The sequence below is a fragment of the Dromiciops gliroides genome, chromosome 2 (assembly GCF_019393635.1).
Source record: "Dromiciops gliroides isolate mDroGli1 chromosome 2, mDroGli1.pri, whole genome shotgun sequence".
Classification (NCBI taxonomy): domain Eukaryota; kingdom Metazoa; phylum Chordata; class Mammalia; order Microbiotheria; family Microbiotheriidae; genus Dromiciops; species Dromiciops gliroides.
The window spans coordinates 68,481,788-68,509,220 of record NC_057862.1 but is presented as its reverse complement, the minus strand read 5'-3'; the positions used below and the strand labels follow the sequence as shown (position 1 = coordinate 68,509,220).

General features: G+C 41.7%; 1 protein-coding gene across 1 annotated transcript; it reads left to right on the top strand.

Moving 5' to 3' along the window:
- The first annotated feature begins 299 nt into the window (after positions 1–299).
- On the top strand, positions 300–11,436 carry TMEM202 (transmembrane protein 202). Its single transcript, XM_043982012.1, is given in 7 exon segments — positions 300–404; positions 713–724; positions 727–788; positions 790–968; positions 8,407–8,553; positions 9,485–9,616; positions 11,213–11,436. Coding segments are annotated over 7 exon segments (861 nt in total).
- The last annotated feature ends 15,997 nt before the right edge of the window (positions 11,437–27,433 follow it).

Genomic DNA, 27,433 nt, shown 5'->3' with positions numbered 1-27,433 from the left:
GAAGGTCTCAGCAAGTAGGCTCAGAGCTTTTTATGAATTTTCTTAATCATGTCAGACCAGGGGATGGAGGATAGAGCTTTATGGACTACTGCTGGTAGTAGACAGTAGTAACCTTTGGGTGGTAAATGTGTGAGCATGGTCTGAGGTTTAGGGAGAGAGGATTGGACACATGAGTTCTACAAGCTTAGCAAAAGGTCTTGGTGTCCTTAGTGTGGAGGGGCCTGGAGAGGGAATAGAGAACCTCTACCTGTTCTCTCAGCTCTGCCCCAAGACAGGTTCCGTGTCAGTTAGAAGACGTGATGGAAGGCCCTCAGCCAGCTACAGCAGAGCTGAGGGGCCCTAAGGTCCTGACCTTCCATGTCCCCCCCACTCAGAAGATTAAAGGAGATCACTCCTACCAGAGGGTGAGAAGGCCTTTTGGGGAAGGTGCTTGCTTTAAGGGGGAAGCTGAAATTGGGCAGAGGTTGTTAGAAGTTGGGTCACTGAATTCTTCAAGATACATTTTTGCTCCTCCCCACAAGAAAAAGGAATGGGTAGAAGACTATAAGAGATAAACCTTCATGAGAGGCTTTGAGGCCCTGTAGTCTAAGAGGTTTCTGAGAGGGACACAAGTCTTTAGGATTTAGCAGTTTGTGGCTTTATTGGGGTGTGGGGGGTTTGATTCTATTTGAGTGGCGCGGTGAATTTTTCCCAATGATGTTCACCTTCACAGCCTATGCTGCCCACACCAAAAAACACTGGTTCACCTTGTTGTCACCATGGCAGCAGCAGCATCTCCTGAGCAGACCCCCTTTATATCCGAATGTTCTGTACTGGGTTGTGTGGGTTCACTTTCATCCTGCTCCTCTGCATCTCCCCGTTGCCCTGGGTGAAGTTTCTATTGGCAAAGAATGGCCTTGAGCTCCATACAGGACTCTGGACCCTGTGTGAACATGAACTCTGCTGGAGCCACGTACCTAGTAATCCCTGTAAGTTTCCCCACTGACTTTGACCTGCCCACCCAACACCCCTAATCAATTTCCTACAGCACCAGGGCTCCTTGGGTCCCTTACTACCATTCATTGCCCGTTCTAAGTGCTCCCTTCCCCTTCTTCCCAACATTCAAGGTTTTCTTCTTCAAATGGTTAAATTGGCCAAATTCTATCTTGGAAGGCAGCACAGTGCAGGCAGGGAGTGGAGTTATTGGTGTCCTTAGGAAGACCTGGGTTCAAATCCCACTGTGTGGTTTGGGGCAAGTCCCTTAGTTTTTCTGGGCCTCAGCTTCCTTATTTGTAAAATAAGGGGAAGACGACCTCTGAAAACCCTTCCAAACTCTCAATCCAGGTTCTCTTTTGCCTCTCTAGAATATGCCTTGTGGCCTTTCAGATAATTAAGGGCTAGTTTTCTCTGCCTCACTCTCTTATCAGAGGCCCTTAGGAAAATTTCTGATACCAACTACTTATGAATTGTAAAGTAATGAGACTGGTTTGTTAAGGTTGGGGTGGTGTGATCACAGCAGGGACATGCTTTTCAAGAATAAGCTTTTTGGACACTTTTTGTTTTTATAGCAGAGTCATTTTTGGACATCCCTACCCTCTTCATAAGCTCTCCTGTATCACAAAACCCCCAAACCCAAGGGACACAGTAACTATATTGACAGTGTACACAGCATTTAATGCCTGTAGTTCCCCACTGGTCTAGCAAAAGGAGGAAGGTAGTTCCTCATTTTTTTTCCTAGGGCCTTAGAGTTATTCAGCTTTCAGCTTTATAGTAATATTATTATCATCTACATTATTGTAGTGGTTTGTTATATATATTGCTCTCTGGTTATGTTTGTTTCACTCTGCATCCATTCATATATGTCTTTCCCTGTATTTGCTATTTCTTATAAGGTACTAAGATTGCATTACATTCAGAGATCACTGTTGATTCAGCCATTTCCCAGCTGAAGGGCACTCCACTTGTTTCCAGTTTTTTACAGCTGGAATGTGTTGCAATATATTTCTACTTGTGTAAGGAATACTTTCAAAATTGAAATTTCTGTGCCCTGTGATTATATGACATTGGCATAGACAATGCTAAACTTTGTTCCTACTCAGTCTGTTCTGCCCAGATGTTGCATATGGACTTCAATTTAACTTAAAGCTTAGCAGTGTAGTGGATAGCATTCTGGGTCTGGAATCAGGAAGACCTGAGTTCAAAACCAGCCTCAGACACTTGCTAGCTTTGTGGTGCTGGTCGAGTAACTTAACCTCTGTTTGTCTCAGTTTCCTAACTGTGAAATGGGGATAATAACAGCACCTATTCGTGAGGGTTGTTGAGAGGATAAAATGAGATAAGATGTATAAAAAAGAAGTGCTCAGCACAGTGCTTGACACATAATGGATTAAATGCCTCTTTCTTTCCTTCCTTTTCTTTTAATTTTTCTTTTCTTTTTTTTTTAATGCCTCCTATGATAGACTCTCTGATGGCTAAATGGAAAATTTTTCTCGGGGCAGCTAGGTGGCGCAGTGGATAGAGCACCAGCCCTGGAGTCAGGAGTACCTGAGTTCAAATCTGGCCTCAGACACTTAACACTTACTAGCTGTGTGACCCTGGGCAAGTCACTTAACCCCAATTACCTCACCAAAAACCCCCCCAAAAAACATCTTTCTCACAGTTCCTAAGAGCATTTGGTGCATTTTGATTATTCCATTCATACCTTTGTATCATCTTCTGATCCTGAGACAACTCGTTTGTACCTTGCTAAAGCCAGGTGGAGGCCCTGGCCTTGACAGAGTGTATCATAAGAAATGCTTCTAGAAAAGAGGAGCTTGTGGGAGGAGGTAGTGATGATGAGGAACTCACAATCATACATAGGAAACAGATTTAATTTTTTTAAAAAAGCCATTTCATTGGAAGTTCAGTGGCTTTGGAGATGAATTTAGATAAATACATTTATTGTCAAGGAAAACTTGAACATGGGGAAGTTTCTGGGCAGATTGTGTTGAGCACTGAAGGATGAATAGAGACAGTGAAGACTTGTTATTCATTCTAATTTTTCAGTTTTGAGGAAGCAGTTAACAGCGATGCACTATTTTCAGTAGGAGCCAAAATCAGTGTCAAAGTATACAGTGGAAAAATTCTCAGATCCCTAAAACCCAAGAAAGCAGGCATGTCAACATCACAAGGGAAGGTGCTGCTGATGTGTTTCTTTGTCATCACTAGCATTGTTCTGAAAGCAGAATTCATTCACAGGGTCAAAGGTTTGATTAGGCTTATGACTTCATAGTTTTTTGTTGTTTTTTGGGGGGGGGGCAGGGGAAGGGCCACTTCTGTTCTTCACATCTAGCATCAATGGTGACTGTTCTGTTGAAGTTGCTCTCTACAAGGTGCTACTTGCCAAATCCAAATGCCATTTCTTCCCGCCCCACCCCCAACCTTTTTTCTTCTTTGTTCTCATCCTCCTTCACCTCTTGGTAGCATTTGATACTGCTGAACACTCCCTCCTTGATCCCTTCTCCTTTTGTGTCTTACATTGCATCATCCTTCCTTTGTTGTCCAGTCCTAACCACTCCTTATTCTCCTTTCCTGGAAAACTCCTTTACTTCTCCCCCCCTCCCAACGTTTAAATATGTGTGTCCCACAAACAAGGCTGTGTGAACTAGTAGAAAAAGTGTTGGGTTTGGAGTTGGGGGAGCTGTCTTCTGATCCTGGCTTTGCCATTTACTACCTATGTAACTTAAGACAAATCTTTTCCTCTCCGGGCCTCAGTTTCCTCATCTATAAAATGAAGGGGTTGAATCTCTGAAGTCCCTTTCAGCTCTAAATCTAAAGTCCTACGATTTTGTCGCCTTCTGTGCCTTCCTGAGTGTGGGCTTGAGATCGAAGGTGAAATAAAAAGGTAGGAGCGTTCCCTCTCTCCTCGAGAATGTAGGCATTGGGGGCCATTGCCTTTTACTACTCCCTTCGTCCTTTCCCAAATGTTTGTGGTTAATCATCACACGCATATCCCACAGCCTTCCTAGACAGCGAGATGACACAGAGGGTAGAGTGCTAGATTTGGAGTCAGGAAGACACGTTTAAATCTAGCCTCAGACCCTTGTTAGCTGTGTGACCCTGGGCAAGTCACTTAACCTCTCTCAGTTTCCTTATATGTAAAACAGGAAGTTGGGCCCAATGGTCTCTATAGTTTCTTCCAGCTCTAATCCCACAATCTCAAATTCAGTATATCCCAAACTCCATTAATTTTTCCTTTAAAATCCACTCCTTTTCACTACTCTATTTCTATTGATGGGATCGCCATTATTCCCAGGGCCCAGGTTCAAAGTGCTTGACTTCTCCCCCCCCCACGCCCCACCTCACACCCTGCCCCCATTCCTATATCTTTGTTATTAAACTCTGTCAATTCTGCCTTCATAATTCCTCTTACATTTCTTTCTTTCCATTCCCACTGCCCTCCCTTTTATTGTAACAGTCTAAAGATCAATTCCCCTGCTTTCAGTATCTCCCCTTTCCAATCTATTCTTCACATCTTTGCCAAAGTATTCTCTCTAATGCTTCACTTGCATAATTGCTGTGCTCAAAAATCTCCTCTACTTTCTGACTGCTTATTGAATCTAACATTCAGTGTCTTTTACAAACTGTTTTCTTTCTACTGGCTCGTCCTCGACCACATTACTTCATTTCACCTACTCTGTTCTAGCTGAGCTGGGCTCTTCACCATCCCCTGCTTCTTTGCCTCTGTGGATCTCTGCACGTCATCCCCAGACTTTCTTTCTATCAAAGCCCAATTCAGGTGCCACTTTTCAAAATTAAATGTGTTTTTCAGTGACCAAACATCTATTTTTTCCCCCTCCTGCCTTCTCCCTCCTGGGAGAGTTATTCTCCTCTTCAGGGTTTGTGTTGTGGGCATTGCTGGCATCACAATAGCTCTTTATCTTTTCTTGTTTACTTATTATTCCAGCAGTTTTCTCCAGACAACTGTGTTGGCCTATTCTGGGAGCTTTGTAGATTCGCCCTGCAATCCTGGCCACTCTGGGTCACTTCTTGGCAGGGGCAAGTCTAAGATCTGTTTTCTCAGCTCTCCCCATCTCCCCCTCCCTTTCACACACTCTGGCTGGGAAGGCTTTGGGTGCTGAGTCCTTTTTGCAGGTGCCTCTGGGAGACCTCCTACCTCTCCCCACCACCCTTGGTCTGGGCCCTTGGCTGACTCTGCTATTCCTGCACTACTGACCCAGCTTAGAGCTCTGGGCACTGAATCTTGGCCTGCCTCTGTTCACCAAACTCTATTTCCAGTTTCTGTCCTGGTCGCTTACCTGTTGGTGGGATTTATGATCTTAGACTGTTAAGATGATCCATTGTAGTTGTGAAAAGATCCAACCATTCTGGAGATCAATTTGGAACTCTGCCCAAAGGGTTATAGAACTGTGCATACCCTTTGATCCAGCAATACCACTGCTAGGTTTATATTCCAAAGACATCCCCCAAAAGAGAAAAAGACCTATTTGTAAAAAAAATATTACTAGCAGTTCTTTTTGTGGTGGCTAAGAATTGGAAATCAAAGGAATGCCCATCAATTGGGCAATGGCTAAACAAGCTGTGGTATGTGATGGTGATGGAATATTATTGTGCTATAAGAAATGACAAGCAGGATGATTTCAGAAAGGTCTGGAAAAACTCGTATGGAATGATGTACAGTGAAGTGAGCAGAACCAAGAGAACAGTGTACACAGAGACAGCAATATTGTTTGATGAAGAACTGTGAATGACTTGATATTCTCAACATGATGATCTAACACAATCACAAAGGACTATTGATGAAACATACTATCCACCTCCAAAGAAAGAACTGATATTGATGGAACAGATTGAAGCATGCTATTTTTCACTTTCTTTCATTTTTTTCTTTTAATCAAGTTTTCTTGTACAACATGACAAATATGGTAATGTTTTACATAATCAGACACATATAACCCATATATGATTGCTTGCTGCCTCAGGGAGGGGGGAAGGGAGGGAGGGAAAAAGAGATAAAAATTGGAACCCAGAATATTATAAAATGCAAAATGGATGATTTCGATTACATTAAATTAAAAAGGGTTTGTACAAAGAGAAGCAATGCATCCAAAATTAGAAGGGAGGCAGAAAGCTGGGAAACAATTTTTATAGCCAGTATTTATGATAAAGGCCTCATTTCTAAAATATTGGAAATGAAATCAAATTTATAAGAATCCAAGTCATTCCCTAATTGAGAAATGGTCAAAGGATATGAACAGGCAGTTTTCTGAAGAACAAATCAAAGCTATCTATTGCCATATAAAAAAATGCTCTAAATCACTATTGATTAGAGAAATGCAAATTAAAACAACTCTGAGGTACCACCTCACACCTATCAGATTGGCCAATATGACAAAAAAGGAAAATCATAAATATTGGAGAAGCTGTGGAAAAATTGGAACACTAATGCATTGTTGGTGGAGCTGTGAACTGATCCAGCCATTCTGGAGAGCAATTTGAAACTATGCCCAAAGGGCTATAAAGCTGTGTATACCCTTTGACCCAGCAATACTACTATTAGGTCTTTTTCCCAAAGAGATCATAAAAAAGGGAAAAGGACCCACATGTACAAAAATATTTATAGCCGCTCTTTTTGTAGTGACAAAGAATTGGAAATTGAGGGGATGCCCATCAATTGGGGAATGGCTGAACAAGTTGTGGCATATGAATGTAATGGAATACTATTGCACTGTAAGAAACGATGAGCAGGCAGATTTCAGAGAAACGTGGAAGGATTTACATGTACTGATGCTGAGTGAGATGAGCAGAACCAGGAGAACATTGTACACAGTATCAACAACATTGTGTGTTGATTAACTGTGATGGACGTGACTCTTCTCAGCAATACAATGGTCCAAGACAGTTCCAAAGGACTCATGATGGAAAATGCTCTCCAAATCCAGAGAAAAAGAACTGCAGAATATAGATGCAGATCGAACCATGCTATTTCTATTTTTTTGTTTTTCTTTTTTGTGTTTTTTCCTTTTTGCTCTGATTCTTCTTTCACAGCATGACTGATGCAGAAATGTGTTTAATGTGATTGTACATATATAACCTATCTATATTGGATTGTTTGTTGTCTTGGGGAGGGGGGAAGGAGGGGAGGGAGGGAGAAAAATTTGAAACTAGAAATCTTATAAAAACAAATGTTGAAAACTAACTCTACATGTAACTGGAAAATAACAAAATACTTTTATGAATAAAAAAATTGGAACCCAAACTATAAATAAAAATGTTTATTCTCCCCCCCCCCCCCCGCCCTGGCCCCCAAAAGATGATCCATTGTAGTTTTCCTTTGACTTCTCAATCACTCCTGGGTTTGGTATTCTTCTTAGACTATTGTTGGAACAGCCGTGGGAGGAGTTAGAATACTGCTTCTTCCTGTTCTGATGTCTTGCCTTGGTCAAACTCAAATGTCATTTCTTCCATGAAACCTTCCCCGATCCCCCTGCTAGCAATGATCCCTCCCTCCTTAAGTGACAAAATATCCCTAAGTGACAAGAGATGTCACTTTCCTTAACTCTTCCTAGGCTTTATGTCATTCTGACATATATTAATTATTTGTGTGTCTTGTTCCCCACTGCATCCCTTTCCCACCTTCCCTCCCAACTAGATTGTATGCCATTTGAGGGCAGGGCAAGGATTGTGTTGTTTTTAATTTTTGTATCCCTAGAATCTACATGTGTTGAATTGAATTCTGTGGCTCACAAAAATGTGGTCTAGAGGTTGACTTCTTCCCTATGATAATACTTTTGGTTCATAGTGAATTTTCTCTGAAACAGTTTTTAGCCTCCAAATAAAATTACTGAGCTTGATGACCTTAATCACCAAAGTTGCCACTTACTGTAGACTTGGGAACATTTCCAAAAATTAAATCCTTGTTTATTTGTGACTCTGGGAGATATCAAAAAGTATTGTAGGCTCTGAAGGCAATTCCTAAATACAGAGTTAGCCCCCCAATATTTTCAACTATGGTAGCTTAATTGGACCCGTTGTGCCCAGCTAGTGCCATCCAAGGTTGGTTCTTGTCGAGGGCCAGGCTAACTAAAATGCCAGTCTCCTTACTTTATAGCCACACCCACATGCCATAATGTGCCCCTACAAGAGTCTGCTTCCCCTCCCAGAAGTAGCGATGCCTTTATCCTTTTCTCTCATTGTGAATGAAAGGAAGGCACTACTGGAATTTTAGGCATTAATGAGCATCTGGGAGAATTTTGTCAATGTTCTGAAATCACACCTTGTGGGTGGCCACTTACTCTGGCCAAGTACAGCTGGTCCTGCCTCTGTCCTTCTTTGCCCTTTACTTCCCTATTCCCTGAACGTCCTTGGGGTGGGGGTATCTCCTGTCCCTTGTCCCTTGTCCCCAGCCGGCCCTCTTGCTTTCTCTAGACTATCTCCAGATCTCCAGAATCTTCTTTCTCATCTCTGCCCTCACTGCCTCCATCATCCTCGTTTGGGTCATCGACTCCTGCCGGCACGGGAAAGAGCCCCCTACTAGCCTGGATCAGGGGGTTGCCATCCTTTCTTTGACTTCAGGTACAGACCTATGCCAGCCAGTTAAGCCTTTAGTGAAACTGCAAAGTCCTCTGAGTTCACCCCTGATGCTGTCCCCTGAACCCTGTCCTTTCTTTCCACACCCCCTCCCTTTTCACAACTGGCTTTTCTAGGTCCCACATCCCTCTAACAAACTCATTCAGGCTGAAGAGTTACTCAGCTGTGGTTTGGAGTGGGGGGGTGTATTGGAACAGCAGAATAGGAGCCTGAAGAGGGCAATGTTCACAGGAAAGTTCTAATGGTGACATTTCAAACTCCTGGTAGGCCATTGCTGGTGATGATGTAGGCAGGGAAGTTTCCCTGGAGAATAACAGCACAGGAGGGAAACCCCCGGCCAAGAGTCAGAAATTCTGGGCTGTACTTTGAGCTATGCTGTAAATCACCCGAGCAAATCACTTAGCTGCTCTGGGCCTCAGTTTCTTTAACTGTAAAATGAAGAAGCTGGTCTAGATGGCCTCCATGGCTCTTCCAGCTCTGACACCCCACAGTTCTGTAATGCCAGAGGGCTTATTATCAAGCTTCCGGACACCAAAGCTTTCCCTGCGACCACAATAAGAACGCCTTTCATTCGTAGTGCTTTGACAAAGGTCTTTTACAAGAGACAGACCATGAGGTCAGCAGAGCCCTCACTTTAGAGACGGGTAAGTGAGGTGCCCAAAGGGTAAGTGACTTGCTCAAGGTCATATAGCGAGTGGGTTGCAGAGAACTGGCCTCGGAACCCAGACCTGCTCATCCCCGAGTCCAGTGTCACTGCTTTCTGCTGCATCTCCCTGCGCTCTGGTTCTGTTGGCTTTTTCTATACAGCGGGCCCCTCAGGTAGGACACAAACAATCCTGGGGTGGAGTGGGAGGAATGTGTGGGACGGGGCGGGACCGGAGCTCCAAAGGATAATCCTCTCTGCTTTTGCTCCCAGGACTCAGCCTGTTCGTCTGCCTTGTGCTTTTTCTGATGCAAGTCAAAAAGTACACTAGCTACACCATGGGGTCATCTTACCTGTGGATCTTCCACTTCAACTGGTGGGGTAGCTTCTTCTACATAGTGGCTGGTGAGTTAGACCTGCACGTTGTAGTGGCAAAGGGAGAGGAGAGGGAAACCCTTCTCGGGGAGGGAATGACGGAGCCCAGCATGGGAGATGGCTGCATTTAGAGGCACAGAATCCCAGCTCTACCACTGACCTCCATATGACCTTCTGGACCTCAATTTCCTCCTCTCTAAAATGAAGGGGTTTGACTTGACGTCTAGCTCTAAATCCACTGTCCTAAGGGAGGGTCCTACTCTGGGTCTTCCTGCTGTGCAGGGAAAAAACCCCAACATCCTGCCATCCATGAGTCCTTTGTATCACAAACTATTTCCATGTTAGTAAATCATCCTTTACAAAAAAGTTATAGATTCCAAGTGATAAGAGACTTTGGAAGCCTTCTTACCTGACCATTTAATTTATATAAGAGGAAACTGAGTTTTAGTGACATGGGGAGTTGAGCCACAGAGCTGAGGTTGAAGGCAGGTCCTGGACTACAAATGCAGCCTCCTTTACTTTGTACTCTACTGCCTCCCTTTTTGCTTCTAATGAATTCTACCCGTACAATAGTTTCTATAAGGAAAATCTCTGCTTGTGTATAGGCAGTAAGTGTCTATACTCTTCATAACTCTTTTGTCCTGCTAAAGGATAACAGTTATTCTTATGTATCCTTCCCACATCACACATCACTTTCATCTCTGCTACTGTATCCTGGGCAGCTAGGTGGCACAGAGAATAGAGCAATGGGCCTGGAATCAGGAAGACTCATCTTCTGGTTCAAATCTGACCTCAGACACTTACCAGCTGTGTGACCCTGGGAAAATCACTTAACCCTGTTTGTCCCAGTTTCCTCATCTGTAAAATGAGCTGGAGAAGGAAATGGCAAACCACTCCACTATCTGTGCCATGAAAATCCCAAATAGGGTCACAAAGAGTTGGGCATGACTGAAAATGACTGAACAACAAAATCAAAAGCAATTCTAAAATTCTTCTGGTGCTGGTGATTTTCAAAACCAACCACGTTGCTTCTGGCGAGCAAGGATAATTATTACAACAGCACTGTGGTGCATTAGGTTAAGATGGCGCTGAGGGAGCAGAGGTACTCTCATGCCTTTGGTTGGATTGGGTTTTGCTCAGTCTCTTATCTCATGGATGAGTTTTGTGTGTTATTCCCTGTGGGGTTTTTTTTTGTGTGGAAGCCCGATGTTAGGTGAGTCTATTCTCTGGGATGCTTCACCTTCTATTGGGGTATGTGAGGTAACAGAAGTGAGCTAGGCAGTCATCCTCAGTGGGAGAGACCAGTATAGAAATTGACCCATGAGAATAGTCAACTTCCTGGATTTGTAGACGAGTGGGTAGTGGTGAGCATTTTCTGAGGTGGTCTCCTTCCCTCAGAGAGAGCATAGTAGTAATCACACTTGTTAATTCACTAACAGAAAGGCAGAGAGAATTATTAATATTTCACCTTTAGATCCTGCAGGTTGAACACACCCAGAAATGAACAAAATTTCATGACAACAAAGTGGTCCACAGGCCCTGTGGAGTTCCTTGTACTTCACCTGTGACTAATACTGAATGCAACCCATCACCTGAACCTCACACTGACTTTCTCTCTTTCTTTAGGGCTTGTCTCCTTCTTCAATTACAAAACTTTTGGGATTTTGCCCTCTGATCCAGATGCCACTAAAATTCTCCTAGTAAGGAGAAGATTGGGGATTAATCCAAAGATGTGGTCAACACCAGTAAAAGAAGAAGATCCAGAATCAGATATGATTGGAGATCATGTGGTGGACATAGAGGCCATAGTAGCCTCTTTGGAAGATGGTCACGTCAACAATAATAAATAGGGATGGGAAAATCCAATTCTAGTTTACCTTAGGGATTGGGCTTAAGGGTGGAGTAAAGGGGTCAAGAAGGGAGAGATGTTCTATCCCTTCATAGCTGGGGCTGTTTGGAGGACTGTTTGTAGTAGAGGCAACTCTGGGGTCACATGAGAAGGATTCCTGACCCAGATTATGCTGTAACTTGCTGAAAAAGATAACATTCGTGCTTATGAAATAGCATTTGTTTTGTCCAAAGTACCCACAATTTATTGGTCCTAAAGCAAATTATTAAAGCAAAGATTATTCCAAAGAAAAGTGTTCAGGCCCATGAATGGCAGAGGCTGGTAACAGATATGTAGTGAGGACCAAGAAGTTTCTAGAGATGCTGGTGACCCTAATATAGGTTGGCTGGAGAGGAAGAGCATGCGTGGTTGGCTGAGGATGCGCTGCCATTTTTTCCTAGTGGTCCTCAGAGACAGATCTCATTTTAGGGAGACAGGAAAGTCTAGTCCTAGAGCCCTAGCTAAATAAGGCCAGTCCTCACCTTCCTTTATGACTTCTGAATTTTTTTTTTTTGCAACAAACATTTTTTTTTCCAGTTACATGTAAGGGTAGTTTTTAACATTCATTTTCATAAGATTTAGAGTTCCAAATTTTTCTCCCTCCCTCCCTCCCTTTCCTCCTCCCTCCACAAGATCACAACCAGGTTATATATGTACAATCCACAAGTGTTCTTTTTATCAATTCTTTCTATGGGGGTGCATAGTAAGCTTCCTCATTAGTTCCTTGGGATTGTCTTTGATCATTGTATTGCTGAGAGTAGTTAAGTTATTCACAATTGCTCATTGAACAATATTGCTGCCACTATGCACACTGTCCTCCCAGCTCTGCTCACTTCACTATACATCGATGTTCATTAGTCTTTCCAGGTTTTTCGGGGATCATCCTGTTTGTTATTTTCTGTAGCACAAGACCATTCCACTACAATCATATAGCACAGCTTTTTCCATCATTCCTCAATTGATGGTCATTTCCTTGATTCTCAATTCTTAGCCTCCACCAAGAATTGCTATAAATATTTTTGTATAATTTCCCCCCCCTTTTCTCTTTTTCATGATTACTATTGTCAATTGTTTCCCTTCCATCCTATTCCCTTCCCCATGATATTTATTCTATTATACATCTTCTTTCATCCTATCACTCTTCAAAAGGGATTTTCTTCTGTGTCCCCTCCCCCACTCTGCCCTTCCTTCTTTTGCCCCTCTCTCTTTATCCTCTTCCCCTCCTATTTTCCTGCAGGGTTAGAGAGATTACTCCACTCAATTGAATGTGTACATTATTCCCTCCTTTAGCCAATTCTAATGAGATCGAGCTCTTTGAGCCAATTCTGATGATTGTTAGGCTCATTTACTGCCCAGATTAAATAGATCATCCCACCCAGTTGGTTGTGTGTGTTAGTCCCTCCTTGAGGCAGCTCTGATGCATTTAAGGTCTTTGAGCCTTTTCTGGATGATTGTAAAATTCATTTACTGCTCTGCTCCTCTCCCATCTCTTCCCCCACTCCATAGGCCTTTTCCTGTTTCTTTCATGTAGGATTTCACCTCTGCCCTTTCCCCTCCCCCAGTGCATTCCCTTCAACCCTCAATTTAACCCTAAAGATGTCATCACCTAGCTAGGTGACACAGTGGACAAAGTGGACAAAGCATCACCCCTGGGTATCCCAGCCAAAACCTAGCCTCAGACACAAGACAGTCGTCCACTGTATGACCCCAGGTATGACCCCCAGCTCCAGTTTTTTATGGTTCTCTGGGGTCTTGTATTTGAAAGTCAAATTTGCCATTAGGTTCAGGTCTTTTCATCACAAATATCTGAAAGTCCTCTTTTTCATTAAAGTCCCATTTTTTCTGCTGAAAGATTATGCTGAGTTTTGCTGGGTAGATGATTCTTGGTTGTAATCCCATTTCCTTTGCCCTCTGGAATATCATATTCCATGCCCTCCAGTATTTTAATGTAGAAGCTGCTAGATCTTGTGTTATCCTGACTGGGGCTCCACAGTACTTGAATTCTTTCTTTTTGGCAGCTTGCAATCTCCTTGACCTGAGAGCTCTGGAATTTGGCTATAATATTCCTAGGAGTTTTCCTTTTGGGATCTCTTTCTGAAGGTGATTGGTGGATTCTTTCAATTTCTATTTTAGCTTCTTCTTCTAGAATTTCAGGGAAATTTTCCCTGAGAATATCTTGGATGATGATGTCTAAGCTCTTTCCTTGATCATGGTTTTCAGGTAGACCAATAATTTTCAAATAATCTCTCCTGGACTTATTTTCTAGGTCTGCAGTTTTTCCCAGAAGATATTTCACATTGCCCTCTATTTTTTTATTCATTTGGATTTGCTTTATTGTGTCTTGGTTTCTCATAATGTCACTGGCTTCCATTTGCTCAATACTAATTCTTAAGCAATTATTTTCATCAGAGAGCTTTTGTACCTCCTTTTCCATTTGGCCAATTTGACTTTTCAAGCTGTTGACTTTTTTCTCATGTCTTTCCTGCATCACCCTCATTTCTCTTTCCATTTTTTCCTCTAGCTCTCTAACTTTATCTTCAAAGTCCTTTTTGAGCACCTCTATGGCCTGAGACCAATTCATATTTTTCTTGGTGGCTTTAGATATAGGGGCCCTGATGTTGACATGTTCCTCTGAGGGTGCACCTCGGTCTTGTTACTGAAGAAGCTTTCTATGGTCCTCACCTTTCTCTGTCGGCTCATCTTGCCTTTTTTTTACTTGACTTTTAGCTCCTTAAAGTGGGGCACTGTTTCCAGGCTGCAGTATCCCAAGCTTAAGAAGTTCCAGGTGGTATGATTTAAGGAGAATCAGGTTCTTCACTAGCCTGGCCTGTTCTTGTCAATGTATAGACCTGCATGGCACAGATTTTAATCTACATATGAGCAGTGCATGCACATGTTCTCCCACTCCTGTTCACAAACCCCTATATATATCATGCTCGGCTTCTCCCTTCCCCCCTTTTCCTCTGTGTGTGTCTGCACACACATGTGTGGGCATCTGTGCCATCCTGTGGCTGTTAGTTTGCTTCTGATCTGGGACCTTGTCCCTAAGTCCAGCAGATTCCCCGAGAACCAGGAAGGACCATGGCACTTACTCCACAGAAATAACGATCAGGTCCTCAGGTGATTGTTGCATCAGGGAGTTGCTGGCAGGGGACTCACGAAGCCTGGGAAGCCTGAAAATCCATTTCAGTTCAAGTTCCTATGGTGAGTCAGGCATGTGAAAGTGGGACAGTACCTGCCTGCAAGGAGCTTAATGTTTGCTCTACTGGGAGGGTATTTAAATTGGGACAGCTGCAATCAGTTTCAGTGTCTGGGCTATGGTTTCTGTGATTCTGTATTGGGCAGGAAGGCAGGATTCTAAGAGAGGGCAGTAAGGAGGGAGGGCATTCCAGATGCCTGATCCATTTGTGCCAAGTCAGGTATAATGTCATATACAGGGACATAGAGACCAAGTGAGTCAGACTAAAAGTGAGAGTGTGTGAAAGACACTAACATGGAATAAGAGGGGAAGGATATCATAGAGGGCTTTAAACGCCTAGCTGAGGGTTTTATAGTTTAATCTACAGGTAACAGGGAGCCACTGAAGACTTTAAGGGAGTGACATAGTTGGATTTGTGATATCTGCCCTAGATTGTCTGTGTCTAGGTTCAGGCAGAGCAAGTGAGGTCATCCTTGATATTCACATATCTGCATATCCTAATTACCTACTTATGTGTCTCTCAAATTGTAAAGGTTTTTTCCTTCTTTTTGGATCTGGTAAATTTAGGAGAGTATACAGTTTCCCCTGACTATTTCCACTGGATATTTTGGAAAGCAACCCAGGGCAATTTAAATCAGTGCTTCTTAAACTTTTTCCACTCGAGACCCCTTTTTTGTCCGACAAACTTTTATGCAGCCCCAGGTATATAGGTATATATAACTTTTTGTTTGTTTGTTTGTTTGGTTTTTTTGCAGGGCAATGAGGGCTAAGTGACTTTCCCAGGGTCACACAGCTAGTAAGTGTCAAGTGTCTGAGGCCAAATTTGAACTCAGGTCCTCCTGAATCCAGGGCCATTGCTTTATCCACTGCACCACCTAGCTGCCCGTATACATAACTTTTTACAGTTACAAATTTTTTGTGATCCCAACATTCAGTTATGTACTCCTATATGGGGTCATGACCCACAGTTTAAGAAGCTTTGATTTAAAAAACTATGCTTACAATTGCAAGTAATTGGCATGTTTTATTGTGATTCTGGAACCGTGGAAAGTGATCATGTAGGAAAGAAACACATCAACTCAAAAAACCCCCAAAACAAAAAAACCCCACAAACCCTCCACCCCCTTAAAAACAAACATCACTCAGGATCTAGGCTAAAGAGATGATGGGACTGTTAAGGAGAGGATTTTTATTCAAGTATGGGTGTAGACTAAGATGGTCTTTGAGACCCCCCCCCTGTTCTGGGCTAAGACTTGGTTCCATATTAGAACAAAACTGGATAGTCTTAAGTCATTCAACAGTTTAAAAGAGTTAGAAGTGGGCTATTCAACAATGATAGACATTGAGGATACCTCTAGTTGATTCAGCTGAGTTAAACTTTCTTGCTTGAATTACGATCATAATCTACCAGTCAAGCCTTAGAGATAACCTACCCCCTCCAAGTCCTCTTAACTAAAGAGGAGGTAAGACTGGCTCTCACCATTGGTTCTTTATTCCATAAGCCAATAAAATTGTGAGGAATGTCCCAAAACCTTTTAAGGAAAAACTAGCTCAACTCACATGGAGGAAGAGGTTAAGGTGTTACTTTCACTACAATCCACCCCTTGGTAATAAGGTCATTAATATTTTCTAGAAGGCCTCCTAACACTTAGATGACTTTAGATCTGTTCCTGGGCAACTTTGATGTCCTATATTGAAGAAATGTAATACAGATAGCACTAAAGGAGGAAGATATAAAATAAATAGAAACAATGTAATAGCTCTTCAAAGGACTAATTAAATCTGGTAGATTTCTAGGAAGGACTGAGTCTCAAGTCTAAGTGAAAGGTTGACACCAAGTCTTTGCAGTTCATAGTAGGTCTCAATGAAAAAACGGTGAACATAACTAGGAGCAGTACTAGGTATATCAGGGCTGCAGCAAAGACAATGATACTTTGGGCATCATTGCCCACGCTCATCACAGGTCAGGGAAAATTACCCTGTACTGCTACCCACTTAGTGTTCTCTGGCCCACTGTCCAGAATCTTTCCAAACAAACAAAAAACATCTAACAAAAAATCTTTGCTCCACAAGAAGCCTCTAATGGATCACTCCCTTCTACTTTAGGGGCCGGTTAGACTCTTTAATCTTCTCCTTGTTGCCATAAAGCAAGGTTACTCCCAAACGATGCCACTCCTTGGTCCTCTAAGCCCTCCATAGGGAAGAGTTGTATCATGGAGTCTTAAATCTCACAATAATTCCTCCATTTATTAATTATGCCCTTAACATTTCCTTTCCAGGAACAAAGGGATATGTGCAAGGACAGCTAGGTGGCATAGTGGATAGAGTGCCAGGCCTGGAGTCAAGAAGACTCATCTTCCCAAGTTCGGATCTGGTCTCAGACACTTAAGTAGCAGTGTGACCCTGGGCAAGTTAATTAACCCTGATTGCCTCAGTTTCCTCATCTGTAAAATGAACTGGAGAGGGGCAGCTAGGTGGCACAGTGGATAAAGCACCGGCCCTGGATTCAGGAGTTCCTGAGTTCAGGTCCAGCCTCAGACACTTGACTAGCTGTGTGGCCCTGGGCAAGTCACTTAACCCCTATAGCCCCGCAAAAAAAAAAAAAAATTAAAAAAAAAATGAACTGGAGAAGGAAATGGCAAACCACTCTAGTATCTTTGCTGAGAAAACCCCAAATGAGATCACAGAGTCAGACACAACTGAAAAACAATAAACTTATTTTTTTTGGGGTATGACTGGTAATTTTTTTAAAATGAAAAGGATAAGAAGAATCCTTTCTATCACTCAGTATACAAAGCTTCTATTCTGCCAGTGCATAGGGATGGTCCTAAACATTTATTAATAATATCTTTTAAACTTTTTTTTACTTATTTAGCATTTTATTTTCCCCAATTACATGCAGAAACAATTTTTACATCCATTTTTTTTTTTTAGTGAGGCAATTGGGGTTAAGTGACTTGCTCAGGGTCACACAGCTAGTAAGTGTTAAGTGTCTGAGGCCAGATTTGAACTCAGGTACTCCTGATCCAGGGCCAGTGCTCTATCCACTGCACCACCTAGACTGCACCTTTTACATCCATTTTAAAACTTTGTGTTGCAAATCTCCTCTCTTCTCCCTCCCCACCTCCCTTTAAGAAGGCAAGCAATTCAATATAAGTTACATATGTGTAGTCATGCAAAACATTTCCATATTGGTCATGTTGTAAAAGAAAACACAAAAAAACCTCAAGAAAAAGTAAAAAAAAAAAGCTTCAATCTGTATTCAGACACCATCAGTTCTTTCTCTGGGGATGGATAGCACTTTTCACCATGAGTCCTTCAGAGTTGTCTTGGATCATTGTATTGTTGAGATAGTTAAGTCTTTCACAGCTGATTATCTTAAAATATTGCTGTTACTTTGCATCAGCTCATATGTCTCTCCATGTTTTTCTGAGACCATCCTGCTCATCATTTGTTATAGCACAATAGTATTCCATCATAATCACATACCACAATTTGTTCAGCGATTCCCCAATTGATGGAAACCCCCTTAATTTCCAATTCCTTGTTACCAGCAAAGAGCTACTATAAGTATTTTTGTACCTGTAGGTCTTTTTTCCTTTTTTATTTCTTTTTGGATACAGACCTAGTAGTGGTATTGTTAGGTCAAAGAGTATGCATGGTTTTATAGCCCTTTGGGCATAGTTCCAAATTGCTCTACAGAATGGTTGAATCAACAACAAACATTTATTTTTTCTTTAAATAATAAAAATATTTCATTATTTTCCAGTTACATGTAAAGATATATATATATATTTTTGCGGGGCAATGGGGGTTAAGTGACTTGCCCAGGGTCACACAGCTGGTAAGTGTCAAGTGTCTGAGGCCGGATTTGAACTCAGGTACTCCTGACTCCAGGGCCGGTGCTTTATCCACTGCGCCACCTAGCCGCCCCCATAAAGATATTTTTCAACGTTTGTTTTCATAAGATTTTTAGTTCTGAACTTTTCTCCCTCCTATTCAACATTAAAATATAGTTTTTGTATCTGCCTGTCTCCTACAAACAGATCAGAGAAATAATCTTTAATCTCTTCTATAAAATTAATAAACAGATCAGAGAAATTATAATATATTATATCTCCTACTAACCAGATCAGAGAACATGATACCTGCCCTTCTACTAAACAGATCAGAGACGGACAAAAAACACCCATAATACCAATTTAATATATTTCTTGTCCCAAGAAGAAATATATAACACATGACTATGTGGAGACTCCCCTCCTAAGAGGGAAGCTCAGGAGACTCCCCATTTCTGAGGATATATATGGTTTTTGTCCACTGATTACAGGGTGTTGTTAGTTTCAATAGCATGATACAGAAGCAAAGGCAGTTTAACAACTTCAGTTATAACAAGTATGGAGGAAATACTGAAGCACCATGATAAGATTACAGGATTCCAAAAAAAGGGGTTGACAAGGAGGAGGATGCTCAGATGTTACCATAAGATAGGGACTTACTATCCTGAGGGAAAAGAAGTCATTAGGTAGGGTCTTTTATCTGCTAGCTATCTGGGTTCAGTTTGGAGTTCAGTTGAAGGACATTTTACTCCTATTAATTCAGGGTTTTATAAAAAATACTTTTGGATAATAAGGTACCTCCATCAAATCCAGGTGATCAATATATTCATATTAACACTCCCTTCCCTCACCCCTTCCCAAGACAGAAAACAATCTGGTATAGGTGATATATATATATATATATATATATATATATATATATATGTACAATCACATTAATTATATTTCTGCATTAGTCATGTTGTGAAAGAAGAATCAGAACAAAAGGGAAAAAACTCAAAAAGGAAAAAGCAAAAACAAAAGTAGAAACTATGGTTCAATCTGCATTTAGAATTCATAGTTCTTTTTTCTGAATGTGGAGAACATTTTCCATCATGAGGTCTTTGGAATTGTCTTGGATCATTGTGTTGCTGAGAAGACCTAAGTCTATCACAACAACAAACATTTCTGAAGAAAAAAAGCATAGTCATTTCTTTTTTTAAAAGTATTTTATTATTTTCCAGTTACATGTAGAGATAGTTTTCAACAGCATAGTCTTTTTTTTTTTTTTTTTTTTTTTGCGGGGCAATGGGGGTTAAGTGACTTGCCCAGGGTCACACAGCTAGTAAGCGTCAAGTGTCTGAGGCCAGATTTGAACTCAGGTACTCCTGAATCCAGGGCCGGTGCTTAATCCACTGTACCACCTAGCTGCCCCCCAGCATAGTCATTTCTAAATGGCCATGGGCAGTTTGCTCTTTTATCTCCCAATTGTGGGGAATAGTTCATAGCAAGGAACCACCATCTCTAGATGCATCATGAAAAAGCACCATCTGAGGCATAAAGGTCAATTGGAGCTTATTTTCCTGTGGACTGCCTATTTCATGAGCTCTAGTGCTGCAAGCCTATGGGCTGGACCTGACTCTGGACCAGTCCCCTAGTAAGTTTAGGCTGAATGTTCAAACAAAATGAGGCAACTGGAAGTCATCTGACAGTTAACCAATGAAGATACATTTAGTGATAGCAGGAAGCTATTAAGGATTGGCACTGAGGTTACCTCGAGTTGAGTCAGCAGAGTAAAGTGTTCTTTCCAGTGCTGTCCATCCTGATTCACCATCCATGAAACCTCAGGTACTCATGGAAGTAATATTGATAATCTCCTGATCTAACCAAGTCTCCAGGAATGCCTTTATACTTTTTAAGGAAAAACTTGCCTAACTTGCCTGAGTGAGTAGAGGGGTTGTTACTGCTCCTACTACCACTTCCCAATTTTGAGATTCTGTGATTCTTCCCTTAAAATATAATAAAATTCTAGATTTAGAAGGTACCTTAGAAATGATCTAGTTCATTTGTTCTTTTTTTTTCTTGCAGGGCAATGGGGGTTAAGTGACTTGCCTAGGGTCACACAGCTAGTAAGTGTCAAGTGTCTGAGGCCGGATTTGTACTCCTGAATCCAGGGCCAGTGCTTTATCCACTTCGCCACCTAGCTGCCCCTTCATTTGTTCTTAATGTGAAATCCTTGAGCCACCAAGGGATCTGTGCATACATTTCAAGGAGTCCATGAATTTAGATAAGAAAAAAGTAATCTCTTTATTTTCACTTACCTCTAATTGAAATTCCTTCAATTATTTAAACATTTTATTCTGAGAAAGGGTCCATAGGCTTTACCAGATGGCCAAAGGGGTCAATGACACAAAGGGATTAAAACCTTTGATATAATTTGTCCCTTTTACTTTAGCGATAAGGAAACTAAGACCCAAGAGAGGTGAAGAAATTCTCAGTTTAAACATTGTATTTTATAGATGTATTGGTTGGAGATTAGAACAAAGCCTCTCATTTTTCACTGTTGCTACAGATTTTGTGCTTCCATCATATCCTCCTATACTTACTCTCTACCACAAGGGGAGTGCTGAAGGCAAATGCTTCAAGTTCCCTGAAGCCATTGGTCAGAGCATGGGATGCCATCTTACAGTCTACCTCACCAATTCACTAACTTTCACTGCCTCTCAGGCTTCTTTCTCTTTTCCCAAGACAGTAGACTAACTTCCCTGTCAAAGAACCAGTTCATATGTAGACACACAAAGTATACTAAAGAAAATCCTCAATTTTATTTTACGTTTCATGCCCTGAAGATGCTGACATCCCCTGAAACAAACTGGGGAGTCCCCAAATGTCCACTGCATAAAGCATCTCTTTAGTAGAAGGAGCAGAGGGAAAACACTCACTAAATTGATAACATGCCTTTTGAGTGGATGCACAGAAGAACACTGCTTGTTCACCTGAGTCCAAGGTCCTTGTTGATAAAGAAATGGGACTGAGTTGTCTTACTAGAGTAAAGTGTTTTTTTTTTTGGGAGGCAATTGGGGTTAAGTGACTTGCCCAGGGTCACACAGCTAGTAAGTATTAAGTGTCTGAGGCCGGATTTGAACTCAGGTCCTCCTGAATCCAGGGCCAGTGCTCTATCCACTGTGCCACCTAGCTTCCCCTAGAGTAAAGTGAATCTATTCCTCACTGGAAAGGGTTGGGAGGAAAGGGCTTTAAAGTAGAGTTATCTCTTCAGGGCTGGGGATTTACTTGTTTTTTGTAGAAATAACATTAGTGGAGGGGGGCAGCTAGGTGGCGCAGTGGATAGAGCACCGGCCTTGGATTCAGGAGTACCTGAGTTCAAATCCGGCCTCAGACACTTGACTTACTAGCTGTGTGACCCTGAGCAAGTCACTTAACCCCCATTGCCCAGCAAAAAAAAAAAGCAAAAAAAAAAAAAAAAAAGAAATAACATTAGTGGAAAGTCAGGGGCAGGTCTGCTGCCTACAGGCAGATGTTGCCAAGAAGCAAATGAGAAGGCTGTTAATAGGAGCTCTTCAGGAGGATTGGACCCAGATGAAGCTGAAAGATACTTGGCTACTCTTAAAACATGCATTTATCTGTATGACACTGCAGCAAATCGAGAGAACTCTTTGCTCCTGTCGTCTTCCTTCTACTAAATCCTTGCAGTCTGACCCTGAACCCTGTCTCTTCACTAGTCCCCTCCACTTGGTGGGTGCTGGTTTTGACCTTGCTTTCACCTTCCACAGTTTTCTGTCTCTGGACCTTCAGCTCCATAACACATATCCCACTTACAGATGCTGCCTTATTTATATGATGCTTCAGACCCTTACAAGGATGAGAACTTTGGGGTTGTGTCATTGCAGAATCACAGAATTGGAGAATTGGAAGGGACCTCAGTGGCCTCCTAATCCACCTGATACACAAAAGGAATCTCACTATAACATAATTGGTCAAGTGGTTGTCCAGCCTTTTCTTGAAGACCTCTGAGGAAGGACACCTACCACCTTTCAAGGTCTCCCAGTCCACTTAGATAGCTCTGGCTGTTAGAAAGATTTTCCAGACATCAAGCCTAAATTGCCTTCTTGCAATCCACCTACTGTTCCTGGTTTTGCTCTCCGGGATCAAAGAGAACACAACCAATCCTTCTACTTTCTGTACTCTTTCAAACCAATGAGTCTTTCATCATGGAAACCTACCCAACTGTAGCTCTTGGTCACTAACTCTAGCATGGGAAGAATTCAAGGATGGGACCTCCATCCTCCACTGTATATCACAACCTATCGATGATAGTAGATAGGTCTTACTTAGAGTGTTGTCTGACAGACATAGAAATTAAATGACTTGTCTGGAGTTGCCTAGTTAGTAAAGATGGGGTGGTGTTGGTGGGATTTGACCCCAGGTCTTCCTGACTCCATGACCAGGGCACTATCCACTGTACCATGCTGCTTCTGACCGTGACATGGGAGTAGCTCCCATGATCACTTCCTGCACTTATAGACTACATATGAACTTTGATCCATCTGGTACAAGGTTATATGGAGTTCCGTGTTCATAGAGTACATACATACATGTATATAGTTTCATTCAATCATCATAACACATGGTATGCACTATTCTATATGCCATACATTAAGGAAGGCAATGACATTGACCCTAGGAATGGAGTGTGGTGGCTGATAAAGACTAGAAGACTTTATATGTGTGTGTGTATAGATATGTGTATACATACACACATATGAAGACTAGAAAGCCAGTGTTCATCCCCTTACACCATGTTGTCTTTCATGAAATATGGCCTTCATGATATAATTTTTGTGGTCCTTTTTCAGGACTGGCTAGGCTTGATCAACCATGTATTGACAATAATGCCTCGCTACTTATATACATAATGATTTGTATATCTGCATGCTTAATCTTTTCAGACTGGGTTATTTTTTAAGTGAATTTTTCAAACTGTATCTCATTTGATTCTTGCAATAATCCTGTTATTACACCATAGCAAGGTGAGAATTATTTTCCCCATTCTACAGATGAGGATGATGAGGCTCAGAAAAAATGGTGGGTATGCTCAGAGCTTAGAGGGGAGCAATGTGGTCATTCTTTTTCTCAGATAGTATTATGTGCAGTGGCCCCAGAAACTGAAGAAACTCTGGAAATGATCATGGATCATTACTGTATCATATTACTGAAATATTTAAGGAGTATTTAAGGAGTGCTGTAAGTACTTTGATAATTGTACTATGTAGGAAAAAAGAGTTCATGATTGTCATGTAACAACGTATTTTGGTTGTCTCTATCAATTTCATATTCTCCCAATGAGTTGTCCATTGAGGTGAGACCTGAAAGAGAGGTGGAGCGATGGTGTGATTTGAGCTTTGGACTGGACATTTGGAGATCTACTTCCTAACCCCAGCCCTACCAGCTTGGGCAAATCATTGTCTATTTTTGATTCTGCTTGCTTATTGGTAAAATGAAGGGATTGAATGATATCATCTTAAATGTCCCTTTTAGCCTTTAATGTCTTCTTTTTTTGGGGGGGAGCAGGGCAATGAGGGTTAAGTGACTTGCCCAGGGTCACACAGCTAGTAAGTGTCAAGTTTTTGAGGCCGGATTTGAACTCAGGTTCTCCTGAATCCAGGGCTGGTGCTTTATCCACAGTGCCATAATATCTTATTCTAAAGTTATAAACATTCAATTCAATTCAGCAAAAACATATTAAGCATCTACACTTGTGCCAGATTCTGAGAATTTGAGGACAAAACTAAAACTGAACCTGCCATCAAAAAGCTGACATTCTACTCTTTCCATTCTTCTGGGGGGGGGCAGAGGGGAGAGCCTGCTGACAAAGACCACCAACCTCCACTCTAAAAAAAAATTTAAAAAGGAACATAGAAACAGGCATGTAAGTCTCAAAAGAAAAAAAACGGGTTAAAAATACAATCATGATTAGATTTAAATTGAATGATATTATGACAAACATAAGATTGAAGAGAAGGCATTTGAAAAAAGTGGACCAAGAATGAAATAAAAGATTCTTTAGCAATGAAGTTATTTGATATTGAGATTAAACTGTAAAATGAAGCTATTGCCCAGTAAAGATTTTGAATGAATTCACCAAAGTGGCTTTGAGTTGGAAATACCCATGGTTGTTTCCAGAACCTAGTCTGACCTTGCTTCTAATTTTGCTTTTATTTCCCATTTCACTTTACCAAAATTACAATTTGTTTGGAGGTTTTTCTGCCATTTTCCATCTAGTCCCAAGTCTTGTGTTTGTAGAAGGGCCAGCTCTTACTCCTGCCTCTCCCCTCTTTCTTCTCTTCCTCTGTCACTCCTCCTTTGCCCCCCTCCCTCATCCTTTAAAAAATCTTCTTCCTCCCCCTTCCCACACCCCTTCTTCTACCCCTCCACCCAGACTCTCTGTGTGCAGTCCTTCTTTCATTCACAGTACTTGTGATGAGAATATCCAGGATCAGAGTGGAATGGGAGCAACGGAGAGTGATGCCATTCTGGTTCTGACTGGCCCATCTTAGGTGTCCCAGGGCTAACAAAAAGGAAAATAATCTGGCTTGGGAGGAAAAGCTCTAATCTTTGTTTCCACTAATATTTCTGGTCCCTAGGCACTTGAAAGTCCCTCAGTTTCTGTAGCTAGGTCCTTTTTGGATCATCCCCCACTAAGTATCTGGCCAAGTCTATTTCATTCCTTTTTTTTTTCTTACTTTCTAAAGCAAAAGACCTGGTTTTGGAAGCCAAAGGCCATAAAGTAGTTTATCTGACATTCATTCTTATATGAAAAAAGATTTCTAGTATCTTCTATCAGGAGAAAAGGTCCTGAGGCCCTGTGAATTCAGTGGAATGTGGATGCCCTATGTACAGGTGTGGCTTGTACTCTCCCAGATTGAGCTTTCCAGGTGTAGATCCCATTGATTCTGGTAGGGAGGTTTACTATCTAAATGATGCCATCTTTATCACTCAGGACCAGGGGAATGGATGGAATGTAGATACCGGAAGACATTTTTCTTTTTAGATCTTAGTTTCTTAAACTGTGGGTTGAGACCGCATATGGGGTTGCTTAACTGAATGTGGGAGTCAGGAAAATTTGGCAACAGTAAAAGGTTATGTATATCTCTCTTATATCTATATAACCTGGGTTGCATAAGGAGTTCTTGGGTGAAAAAGGAGGGTCCACAAGCATTTATTAAGAATCTGCAATGTGTCAGGCACTATGCTAACTCCTGGGGATACAAAGACAGGCAAAAAACCCAAAACAAAACAAAAAGTCCCTGCTTTCAGGGAGCTCACAGTGAAATATGGAAGACAACCGATAACAACTATGTAAGATAGGGAACTGATCACTCTTTTAATGGCTTTCTCCTCTAAAGCACCACCACCACCACCACCACCACCACCACTACTACTACTACTACTACTACTACTACTACTACTACTACTACTACTACTACTACTACTACTACTACTACTACTACTACTACTACTACTACTACTACTACTACTACAGCTACTAGGTACTAAAGTACCTAGAGTTGGGCTGGGTGAAGAGCCAGGGCTCTGGTGAGCACTGGACTGAGTTTCATTCCCTGCTGCTTGCAAAGAGGGATCCCAACTAGAGAGTGAGCTACTTGAGGACTAAGATTGTAAGTATGTGTCATCTTCGTATCCCCTGCACATAACATGGTGCCTTGTGCATATAAATGCTTATTAAATGTTTCTTTATGTGTAAATTGTAAGTTCTTGAGGGCAGAGAATATGACTGTAACTTGTGCTTCCAGTCAAGCCTGAAGCATTTTGCATGGAATTCTCCTGATTGATGGAGAGAATACTGGTCTCCCTGTATCACTGTGTGAGAGGCAGAGTTGGTGTGAGAGTTTTGGAGAGTAAAGACTCTTTCTTTTTTGGGGAAGGCCCTAACCTCACCCAGTTGGAAATTCTCGAAAGTCTCTAGGGAGACAATATAGAAACGAGGGCCCTATTGAAGATCTGGTTTCCTCTACATGTTTGAAAGAGAGTCTTTCTCTTCCAGCTCCCTGAAGTCAATTCCAAAAAGAGTCTGTCTGCCTTTCTGCCTGTCTTTATCTCTGTCTCTGTCTCTCAGAATATCTTTTCTCTTCAAAATTCTTGTGCTAATTCCACCCCTCAATGTAATGTGTTCTTTGTTTTTTTTTTTTTTTGGCAGGGCCATGAGGGTTAAGTGACTTGCCCAGGATCACACAGCTAGTAAGTGACAAGTGTCTGAGGTCAGATTTGAACTCAGGTCCTCCTGAATCCAGGGCTGGCGCTCTATCCACCCCTCAATGTAATGTTACATCAACATTCTCTCAACTACTTAGGAGAGTTTTATTCAAAGAGTTTCAGGTTTGACAGGAAACCTGGGTTACATCTCCTTAAAAAAAGAGTTTTCCCCCTAATCCATAGTACAGGCCCCCATACTTACCAGATGCTTTATATACACACATACACACACACATATATTTTATATATATATATGTAAAATTGAATTAAATGACGGAATGTCACTGTCTGTTGCCTCCAGGATAAAATGGAAGCTTCTTGGTCTGGCCTACCGTGTGGCTCCTAGCTGATTCCCACCTTAACTAAGAGTATTTCTTTTCATTCATTCTCTGTTCCAGCCAAACTGGCCCAGTAGCTGTTGGTCTGCCATCTCTATGCACTTGCACAGGTTTCCTCTCTGGGAAGCACTCCATTTTTGAGGGCAGGCTGTTTCTCCTTTCTAAGCCTCAGAATAATTATTTTGCCACATGAAAGGGTTGGGCTGCATGATCTCCAAAGTCCCTTCCAGCTCTAAATTCGATGATGCCATGAGAATGTGCCTGTAATTTGGGTTTTCAGTTCCCTGATTGGGGAACCATGAAGCCAGTGGT